The sequence below is a fragment of the Mus pahari genome, chromosome 23 (genome assembly GCF_900095145.1).
Source record: "Mus pahari chromosome 23, PAHARI_EIJ_v1.1, whole genome shotgun sequence".
In the NCBI taxonomy this organism is placed as follows: domain Eukaryota; kingdom Metazoa; phylum Chordata; class Mammalia; order Rodentia; family Muridae; genus Mus; species Mus pahari.
In genome coordinates, this window is record NC_034612.1 from 15,454,851 (window position 1) to 15,465,332 (window position 10,482).

At 53.1% G+C, this 10,482-nt stretch overlaps 1 protein-coding gene across 3 annotated transcripts in view; it reads right to left on the reverse strand.

Annotated features, from left to right (window-relative positions):
• The window catches only part of Scarb1 (scavenger receptor class B member 1), a 64,304-nt gene extending 55,024 nt beyond the window's left edge, over window positions 1-9,280 (reverse strand). For all 3 annotated transcript variants that reach the window (XM_021222710.1, XM_021222709.1, XM_029533717.1), the window contains exon 1: window positions 8,943-9,280. In XM_021222710.1, the coding sequence (XP_021078369.1) occupies window positions 8,943-9,068 (126 nt within the window). In that variant the 5' untranslated portion in view covers window positions 9,069-9,280. The remainder of the gene's footprint in view (window positions 1-8,942) is intronic.
• Between the last annotated feature and the right edge of the window lie 1,202 nt (window positions 9,281-10,482).

Genomic DNA, 10,482 nt, shown 5'->3' on the forward strand with positions numbered 1-10,482 from the left:
GGGGGGGGACTCTCTTTGGCTGGCCAAGGAAGGACATTTGAATACTCCTCTGTACCCTAAAAGCCACAGAAGGCCACAGAGCTGGCAGCCTGGGCCAAGCCTCCTAGGAACCAAGATGCACCTAGGATAAGCTCTGCAGAGAGAGCCAAGTGGCTCTGCAGAGCCAAGTAGCTCCCCAGAGTTGGCCGCTGGGATCCAAGGCCAGAGAACAGGATTCCTGGTAACCAAACTCGTGGAATTGGAGTGAATGAGGGGATGGGTCACTGTGGGGAGATAGCAAAGAGTCCATCCTTCCAGGAAGGGTCCCAGGGTAACTTCCTTCCAGGAATGCAAAAGGAAAGTCTGGCTTCAAAAGTCCAGTGGAGAGCACCTAACTGCGCATGGTGACCCCGCGGTGTCAGTGACCCCTTCTGTCTTCTGCAGTGCTAAGGTCGGGGAGCCCAATGGCTTGACCCTTGTAGGCCATCATTCAGCCACGCAGCCGGGTCCACTGCCCCCCACCCCCAGCACATGGGAACAGGCATCAGCACATGTGTGCATGTGTCTACATGGGCCCAGACAATGACCCATGTGCCTGCATCCCCTTCCTGGCTTCTCCCCATGTGGATGGGTGGCAGCTCGTGTGGTACACAGAAACACTCACATCCATGGATGTCAGCACTGGACCCTACACCAAGCTCTGTCTGCGTGCTAGTACACCTGGGGGACACTATGACATGGACCCGCACCAAAAGGTGTGTATACTAACAGACACACACACACTGACGCTATGAGGGTATACGAGGAGCCAGAAAGGAACAGAAAGAAATGCTTGGGACTAAAAATAGGTCGTCTATAGCCACAGCTGCAGCCCTGAAGGGAACTAAAATAGGTTCTCCGCACATGCCAGGGGGACCGGAAGCCATGGAAACCGGAAACCAGGCTTCAGGAAAGAGGAAGAAAACAGAAGGAATCCCAGCACACCCAACCATCCTTACCCAGGGCCTGGAGAGCGGGGGACCTGCAGGGACACCCCATCTTAACATCAAGGGTCCCAGACCCCACTTGGGGAGCAGCCCACGGTGGCCCAGCAGACCTGTGACTTCAAGGTCACAGGGTGGTACAAACTGGGAAAAGGCAGACCTTCCCACTTAAGAGTCCTCCTGAGGGCTGGTGAGATGGCTCAGCAGGTAAGAGCACCCGATTGCTCTTCCAAAGGTGCAGAGTTCAAATCCCAGCAACCACATGGTGGCTCACAACCATCCTTAACGAGATCTGAAGTCCTCTTCTGGAGTGTCTGAGGACAGCTACAGTGTACTTACATATAATAAATAAATAAATCTTTAGAAAAAAAAAAAAAAGAGTCCTCCTGAAGAGGTACCAAGGGGTTCTGAACCTGTAGCCTTCTCTCACGGGAGAAAAACCTGGAATACAACCCGCCAACCATGCAGGTCAATGGAAGAGAAGGAAGAAAGAAGGAATGACCAGTCAAGGCCAGCTGTTCGAGGGTTACAATCTTTTAGCAGAGGCTACATCTTGGTTCTGTCACCTAAATCTGGGGTGTGGAGGTAGGGGGTTGAGGGAGATATGTGACACCATGGGACAAGTTTTACTTCATCTCTCTTTGTGTCTGTCTCCCTAGATGAAGCAGAGAGCAACTGTAGCCGTTTAGATACTTAATAAAAGGCTCTGAGGAGCATTAGACACGCAGTGTAACACAGTATCTATCTACAAGGGGCTATCTGCTGTCAGGGACACCTTCCAAGTGCCAGGCCAACCGGCTCTGCCAAAGGTCACAAAACAACTCAGGAACACTGTAGCTATCCCAGGCTAGCCCAACTCCTAGCTGTGGGAGAAGGGATCAGACTAGAATTGAGGCGAGGAGGGATTGAGAGTCAGCTATCGACCAGCATCCAGTCAGCTCCCTCACCCCTCACCAGGCTGGCCAACTTCTCCTTCAGGAAAAAGAGCGAGCCACATCCAAGCCTGTGACAGAATAAGGATGGTGGGCTGGAGGGATGGCTCCGAGGTTTACAAGTACTGGCTGCTCCCGTAGAGAATCTGGGTTCGGTTCCCAGCACCCACATGACAGGTCACAGTTCCAGGGAATTCTGACACCTCGTTTGACCCTCCTCAAGCACCACACACGTGACATACAGACAAAACACTAAAAATAATAAATAAATTCTTTGGGGGGAGGGGCTGGGCATTTTGAAGGTTTCTCTGTGTAGCCCTGGCTATCACAAAATCCACTCTGTAGACCAGGTTGGCCTCGAACCCAGGGATTCACCTACCTCTCTGCCTTCCAAGTGCTGGGATTAAAGGCGTGTGCCACCAAAGGGACATGCCAGGGCCTCTGAAGTGGGACTAGGTCTAGTGGGCTCAATCCAGGAGCAGAGCGGGGTGGGAGTGGGGTGCTAAATTGAGGGAGGGAAAGAGAAACAGATTGGGGGCCTTCAAGCTGCTGAAAGGAATTTGGGGTTCACTTGGAAAAAGATGGGGGAATGTTAGAGAGTCTGAGCAGGGCGGGCACCATCCCTCACTAGAAGAGCAGGATAGACTACCACATGGGTCCAAGCAGGCAGCAAGGCCATGGGGGTAGAGGGGTTATAAAGGGTGAGGCCCCCAAGGGTGTGAAGTTATGATGCTGGTGAAGCAGGTATGGGGTAGCAGAAAGAGCGGAGCAGGTGAGGGCAGCCTGAGGCTTCCACTCGGCACCTAGGAGACACATGGGACAGAGGAGGGAGGCATCAGTAGGTGAACTAACTGATCAAGCACAGTACAACAGGAAAAGCCACGGCAGGACAGCGGAGTTGAATGGAGAAAGAGGCTCTCTGCTGAAGGCGGTGGCCCTGTGGACGGGCAAGCCATTTGCCAGGCTGGGTTCTAGATGAGACACACAGGGGTTCCGGGGCACACACTCCAAGAAAGCCATGGGACACTTCTTACCGTCTTCAGCTGTTTCCTTAAGTGACAAGGACCTATGTCACCACGCTGCCTGTGTGGCTAGCTTTATGTCAACTTGACACAGGCTGTTATCATCTGAGAGGAGGTAACCTCAATTAAGATAAATTCCTCCATAAGACTGGGTGGTGGGGGGCTGGAGAGATGGCTCAGCGGTTAAGAGCACTGACTGCTCTTCCAGAGGTCCTGAGTTCAATTCCCAGCAACCCCATGGTGGTTCACAACCATCTGTAATGGGATCTGATGCCCTCTTCTGGTGTGTCTGAAGACAGCAACAGTGTACTCAGATACATTAATAAATAAGTGAATCTTTGTTTTGGTTTTTCAAGACAGGGTTTCTCTGTGTAGTCCTGGCTGTCCTGGAACTCACTCTGTAGAACAGGCTGGCCTCAAACTCAAAAATCTGCCTACCTCTGCTCCCCAAATGCTGGGATTAAAGGCGTGCGCCACCACTGCCTGGCTCTCTCTTTTTTTGTTTTTAAAGAGGTCAGGTGAGTTAGTCCGGATCTGTTATCCTGGTACTCAAGAAGCTGGGGCAGGAGAATTTCAAATAAAGCCTGGGTGACACAACGAAACCTTGCCTTAAAGAACTACAAACAAAATAATAACCACTGGGCTCAGTGAGACAGCTTGGCAGGTAAAGGTGCCTGCTGCCAAGCCGGAAGACCTGAGTTCGATCCCTGGAACCCCACTTAGGAGAGGGAGAGAACTCACTCCTCAAAGTTGTCCCATGACCTGCACAGGCATGTTGCGGCACGACCCCTCCACTCACACACCAATAAATACACACATGCAGTATTTTACAAAAAGAATCATGGTGGTTTGGAGATGGCTCGGTGGTTAAGAGCGCTGGCCGCTCTGATAGAGGATGTGGGTTCGTGAAATTCCTAGCACCCTCATGGTGGCTCACAACCATCTGTAAGTCCAAGTTCCAGAGGATCTGATGTCCTGTCTGGTCTACAAGGGCACTGCGCGCACAGAGGTACATGCAGGCAAAACACCCCTACACATAAAATAAAACAAAAACGTACAGAGAGTCGTGCAGGCAGCATTATCTACCGTGTGTGTCCGGAGCGCATCCTTCCGCACCTTTTTCTAAACCGTCCCTTCTTGTCGTTTTTGGGGTTCGTTTGGTTGACTTGTTTTGTTTTGAGACAGGGTTTCTCTGTGTAACCCTGGCTGTCACAGAGATCATTCTGTCTCTGCCTCCCGAGTGCTGGGATTAAAGGTATGAGCCGCGGCGCCGCTGACGCCGACGCCGACGACGCCCGACGACGCCGCCGCCACCACCACCACCTACTGACTGGCTGAGGAATTTTGATGTGTGCGCGCGCGCGCGCATGTGTGTGTGTGTGTGTGTGTGTGTGTGTGTGTGTGTGTGTGTGTGTGTGTGTGTTTCACGTTATGTTTTGTAGTGCTGGGGATTGAACCCAGGGATGTGCACATATTGGGAAGCAGTCTACCAATCAGTGAGCTCTATCTTCAGTTTTCCATTTACCTAGTTATTTGCTTATTTACTTACTTACTTACTTATGTGCTATTTATTTGTGTGTTTGTTTCTTTATGAGACAGGGTCTCTCTATGTAGCCCTGGCTATCCAGGCACTCGACTTGACTCAGAGAACTGCCTGCCTCTGTCTCGAAAAACCAAAAAAAAAAAAAAAGGGGGGGGGGGCTGGAGAGACTGCTCAGCGGTTAAGAGCACTGACTGCTCTTCCGAAGGTCCTGAGTTCCAATCCCAGCAACCACATGGTGGCTCACAACCATCGGTAACTAGATCTGACGCCCTCTTCTGGAGTGTTTGAATATAGCTAGAGTGTACTCACATATAATAAATAAATCAATCAAAAAAAAAAAAAAAAAGTGTGCACTAACGCACCTCGCTTACATTTTACATAAAGACGGGGGTCTCACTAAGCTCCCCTGAGCTTCTTGGGCAACCCAGGCAGGCTTTGAATAGTCATTCCTCCTGCCTCAGGCTCCAAGTAGCTGGGATGCCAGGCAAGAAGCTGGGAAAGAGGGACTTTAACAGTAACAGAGCCTTTTCTCTATCATGCACGTCTTCCTGAAACCTGGCCCTTCTTAATTCTTTTCTTGGGCTTCCCAGCAGCTCCCTGTACAGAGGGGGGGGGGGGGCTCTTGCTCACTTCCTACTTCCCTATGGAAGGTAAAACAAGCACAGCCGCTTGAAGTCCCTCCCAGCCCACCACAGGCCACGCTTAATAACCAGCTGCCGACCTTTGCTATGGGCCAGATCCCTTATCTGTAGAAAGGAAGAATTCGCAGCCTCTGCCTGTTTCACAACGCTGCGTGGTTAGATTGAGTCCAGAAGCAGGCAAGCTCACAGGACATTTCCAAAGGCCGCTTGTAATCTCCTTTGCAACCTGCTAATCCCTCAGGGACAGCAAACCAGATCTGACCCCTGTCTCACTGCTGAGGGCGGGGGGGGGGGGGGGAGGACACTTGGCTCTCTTGAGTGATGGACCGACCGGCTCCAGCTAGCACATGTTACAGCATGTAGGTCTGAGGCCCTGAGCTCTGAAAACTGTCACCTACACGGAGATCACGCTCCTCCTGCCCAACCTTGGGGCGCTGAAGATGTGAAATCAAAACCACCGGTAGCCAAAGAGGGTGATGGGGTTTAGAAATGACACTTCATTGCCATCAAAGTGGATGGTCCCACAGTTTGTTGGCGGGGGGGGGGGGCATAGGAGAGAATACCAAAATCCAAACAGAGCACACCTGTGGGTCCACAGCTAAGGCTCAAACCGTGCAAGTGTTCCTGGACTCACACAGGACGGGTATTTGTTCTCTGGAGCCTGAGACAAAGACAATCAACAGAGGAACCGTAAACAAAGAAATCCCAACACAGTAAGAGGGGGAAGGCAGTAACAGACTTGGCATGTTCAGCCTGTCAAAACCTTTGAAAGGGGCTGGGAAGATGGCCCAGTGGGTAAAGTGCTCGCTGGAGGATCTGAGTTCTGATTCTCAGAACCCAAACAAAAGATCAACACAGAGCCAAGGGTGGTGGCCTATACCTTTAGCCTCAGCACTCGGGAGGCAGGGAGAGCCTGGTCTACAGAGGGAGTTCTAGGATGGCCAGGGACATGCAGAGAAGCCTTGTCTCAAAAAAAAAAAAAAAAAAAGCTGAGCACGTCTGGTACATGTCTGGAACCCCAGCACCCTGGCAGGCGGAGACAGGCAGATTCCAGGGACCTGTTGTTCATTGGCTAGCAGAGAGCCTGTCTCAAAAAAAGTAAGGTGTAGAGACACTGAGGAAGACACCGCACATCAACCTCTGGTCTCGACGTGTGGCAAGCCCATCCATACAGGTGCATGAGTGTGCACGCCTGTGCACGTGTGCGTACACACACACACACACACACACACAGACATACACACACCCCTTTAAATAGAAACACTGAACAGAAAAAGCCAGGCATGGTGGGACACACCTTTAATCCTAACACTCAAGAGGCAAAGGTAGGTGGATCTCTTGAGTTTGAGACCAGCCTGGGCTATGCACTGAGTTCCTGGGCTATCTAGTGAGACCATGACTCAAGAGAAAGGAGGAAAAAAAGAAGAAGAAAAGAAAGGAAGGAAGGAAAAAAGGGAGGAAGGAAAAAAGAAAACCACATACTATCCAGCTTGGGTTTTGTAAAAGACGTCCATCAGGTGGCTCAGCGGGCAAAGCACATACTAGGCAAACATGAAGACCGGGAGTTCAAACTCCCAGTGACATATATGATATTGGGCATCGCTGAGAGTGCACCTGTAACCCCAGAGACAGGGGGATGACTGTCTAGTTCATCAAGAGATCCTCTCTGTAAGGGAGGAAATCAGTTGACCTACATACACACAAACATATTTATGTCAAAAAATGATATTATCAGAAGAAAATAAGAGTGAACTCTCTCTCTCTCTCTCTCTCTCTCTCTCTCTCTCTCTCTCTCTCTCTCTCTCTGTGTGTGTGTGTGTGTGTGTGTGTGTGTGTGTGTGTNCTCTCTCTCTCTCTCTCTCTCTCTCTCTCTCTCTCTCTCTCTCTCTCTCTGTGTGTGTGTGTGTGTGTGTGTGTGTGTGTGTGTGTGTGTGTTGGAACCCAAGGCCTGTTGAATGCTACGTAAGTTCTCTACCACTGAGCTACACCCCGAGTCCTGATTTTTTTCTTAAATAACTGAGTATTCCTGCCTTTTATACATCAACTTCAACTTACAAAAAATAAAAATAAATAGAAAAAAAAACCACACACACACACACACACAAAGACAAGGCTTCCATTCAAATAGCACAGAACGAAAGTGTCCAAAGTCAACTCCAGCGTCCCTCCCTGCTCCCCTCCGCTGCCACCCTCCCACCATCCCCTGAAGTGAGCTTTTTTTTTTTTTTTTCCTCCCTCAAGAAGTCGGCTTCGCTCCAGCCAGGGCCTCTAAGAAGAGGCTGTCTTGTGCTAGGCGTGTCTTTCGGTCTTCCTTCCTTCACGCCACTCAGCCCCCAACCAATCGCCTTTGGGATTTTCACAAGTAGGGTTGTGGAAGCCGCTCGCTCAAACGTGAAGCCCCAAGCTACCAGCTATGGGGCAACTCAGTCAGTCGTGGTTTTCCTTTCTCAAGCACGGGGCAGATGGGACCCTGACAGATGGAGCAAGCATGCGCAGTCCCAACGCTAACGTGCACGCCCACCCCCACCCCCACCCCCACACATCCTTAGTCTCTGTGACAACCCCCAAAAGAAAACACTCCCGAAGAAACGAGTTTGGGTTAGGAACCAGCTCAGATTCCCCCTCACCCCCAAACCGGAGACCAGGGGACATCTGCTCACTCTACCCACTACAGGCTGGCTGAGCAGGAAACCCAGTCCACGTGCGGAGTACACAGGGCTGCCACTGAGACAAGGCTGTCACCACTACTTTGCCAAACAGAAAGGCCCAGCGCAGTTCGGATACTCCAACAAGAAGGATCTTCCCTCCACCCAAGACACAGCAACTCCTGGGACCGTCACGGACGAGGGTTGAAAATTCAAAGCAAGAGAAATGACAGTGTGGCCAAGAGGGCTCGGAAATACCCACCACAACTCCAGGAAAGCCACCTGTGGCTCCATTCTGGAGACCAGACAGGACCTGGCAGGTAGTGGCCAGCCCAAGAGGGAGTATCCCTCATTCATTCCCTCCTTGCAGCGGGCGATGGGACACGGGACACGAAGCCATTCTTAAACTCCCAGTAAACAAACCCGCTAAGAGGAAAGATGTCAGTCAAACCCTGTGACAACAGCCCCTTCTGGATCCCAGATCCAGTTCTAACTGGATGTTCCCTGAGAGCCAGCCGCCCCCCACCCCCACCCCCGGTTTCCCCTTCCGCAGTAACCCTGCGTCTCAGAAAACACAATTACTCGGTAATCTCCAGGACTTAATGAGCTCCGGGCTCAAATAGGAGGACACCGGATCCCAGGGCAGAGTCTGTGGCTGGACCGGCACCGCCCGCCTAATATCGATGCCCGGTTGAAAGGGCAAAACAGGGCCTAAGGCTGAGATCAAGGGAGAGGCTGGGCTGCTCAGGTCCTGGGCAGACCTGAGTAGTGTCTGCCTTTGCCAGAGCGTGGGGGGCAGAAAGCTGCTTAACTCTCGAGACTGGCAAACAGTGTGGGGGCGAGCCAGGGCATCTCTGGGGCATCTGGGCGGAAGCAAACAGGCAGAGCACCCAAGGAACTGGGAGCCCGTGGGAGCCTCACAGATGTACAGGGGCTTCCCGCAGCCCTGGGGTTACTAAGTACAGTCACCGGCCGGCGCATGCAGAAGGGCTGGAGGTCGCGACAGCTGCAGTTGAAACTCAGGGACAACCAGGCCATACTTCTGCTTCAGTGAAGTTCAGGCCCCTGGGACGCTGGTGACTCAGACCAAGCCTCTGGGGTGAGCCTGGGCCTCCCGGGTGGTGAGGAGGCAGCTCCACCGTCTCACCCCGCGTCCCGATCCCCCTCGCCCGGCTCTCCCCAGGACTCTTCACTCACCTTGAGCACTTGCTGCTTGATGAGCGAGGGCACCATGAGGATCATGACAACGCCGAGCGCAGCACACAGCAGCCCCAGGGCGCCCAACCCCAAGGCCACCCAGCGCGCCCTGGAGCTGCCGCCCATGTCCGCGTGCGCGGCCGGGGCTCGCGGGGCTCAGGACCTGAAGGAGACGGCGACAGAGGCGACGGAGGCCACAGAGATGACAGAAGCCGAGGCTCCCTCAGTAGCAAGGTGTGTACCTGGCGGTGGCCGGAGCAGCAGTAGCCCTGCAGGTGGCCAGAGGCTTTATGCGCCATGGCCCGGGCAGCCCGCCCCCGAGTTCGGCGCGGGATTCCGGCGGGGGGTGGGAAGAGGCGGGGAGTGGGCGGTGCTCTGATGGTGAGGCGTGGGCGTGGCTTCCGTCGGGCGCCGCCCCTCCGAGCTGCTGGGCTTTCCTTGATTTTGCAGGGTCTGGATTCCCGCTGTGGGATCCCCTCGGCGCTTCCTGGTGGTTGCTGGTCTAGGTGGGAACCGATGCGCCCTCCACAGAGGGCAGAAGACCCTGGCACCGTCTGCACCCGCTACCCCCACCCCTGCGACCTCTTCTTTCTTCCGGACTCCTGCGAATGCCTCCGGGTCCCCTGCTTTAACATCAGTTGCTGTCACCCCGGACCAGCCTCCGGGCCATGAACGCCCTCCACTCAGAATTCCATGTCCCTCGGGGCCCTTTGCATTTTCCCCCACTCGGAATTCTATATCCCTTTGGGTTTTTGCACACCCTCCATTCTGTGTCCCTCGTGGCCTTTGCACACTGTCCCCTCGGAATTCCATTTCTCCCGGGACCTTTGCACACCCTTCGAGCAGAATCCCGTGTCTCTCGGGGGCCTTAAGCACACCCTCCACTCAAACCTCCAGGCCCCAAACACACGCTGGGCCCCCTGACTCCATCCGGGAAGGTGTTCGTGGGGTTTATCAGACTGCCTGGCCGCAATGCTCTCTGCTGACTCTTCCTTATCTCTCTGAGACACCACCAGCTCAGTTGAGCTCAGTTACGCGTTCTTTGGCCATGAACCCCACTCAGGATGCCAGCAGAGTGGTGGGGACTCTGTCTCTCCCTGCCCTGCCCAGTGCCCAGTTAGCTCGTTCTCAGACCACAGTCAGAGCCTTTAAGCCTTTAATTCTAAATGCTTCGTGTTACAGCCAAAAAAAAAAAAAAAATCCTGAGGCATGGGGTGACTTCCTTCCTCAGTGAGGCCGAGGCCTGCATTCCACTCAGGACACTAAAAGTGGAGACGGATCTGAGAAAACCCAGCCCCACACCTGTTAAAACCGAATCCCAGCTCCTGTTAAACCCCAGAAGGACTGCTCTTGAAGACCACCTTTAGCAATATGACCCAGAGTTAGGTCATATTGAGTCAGGGTAGGTTCTGCAGAGACAGCCAAGTCATATTTCCAGCCCTGACAGATTCCACCCGTCACCTGGAATCAAGAGTTAGCTGTGCAAATTGGTCGCCAGCATCCGTGTTCATGTGCAACACCCAAACCTGAAGAGATGGCT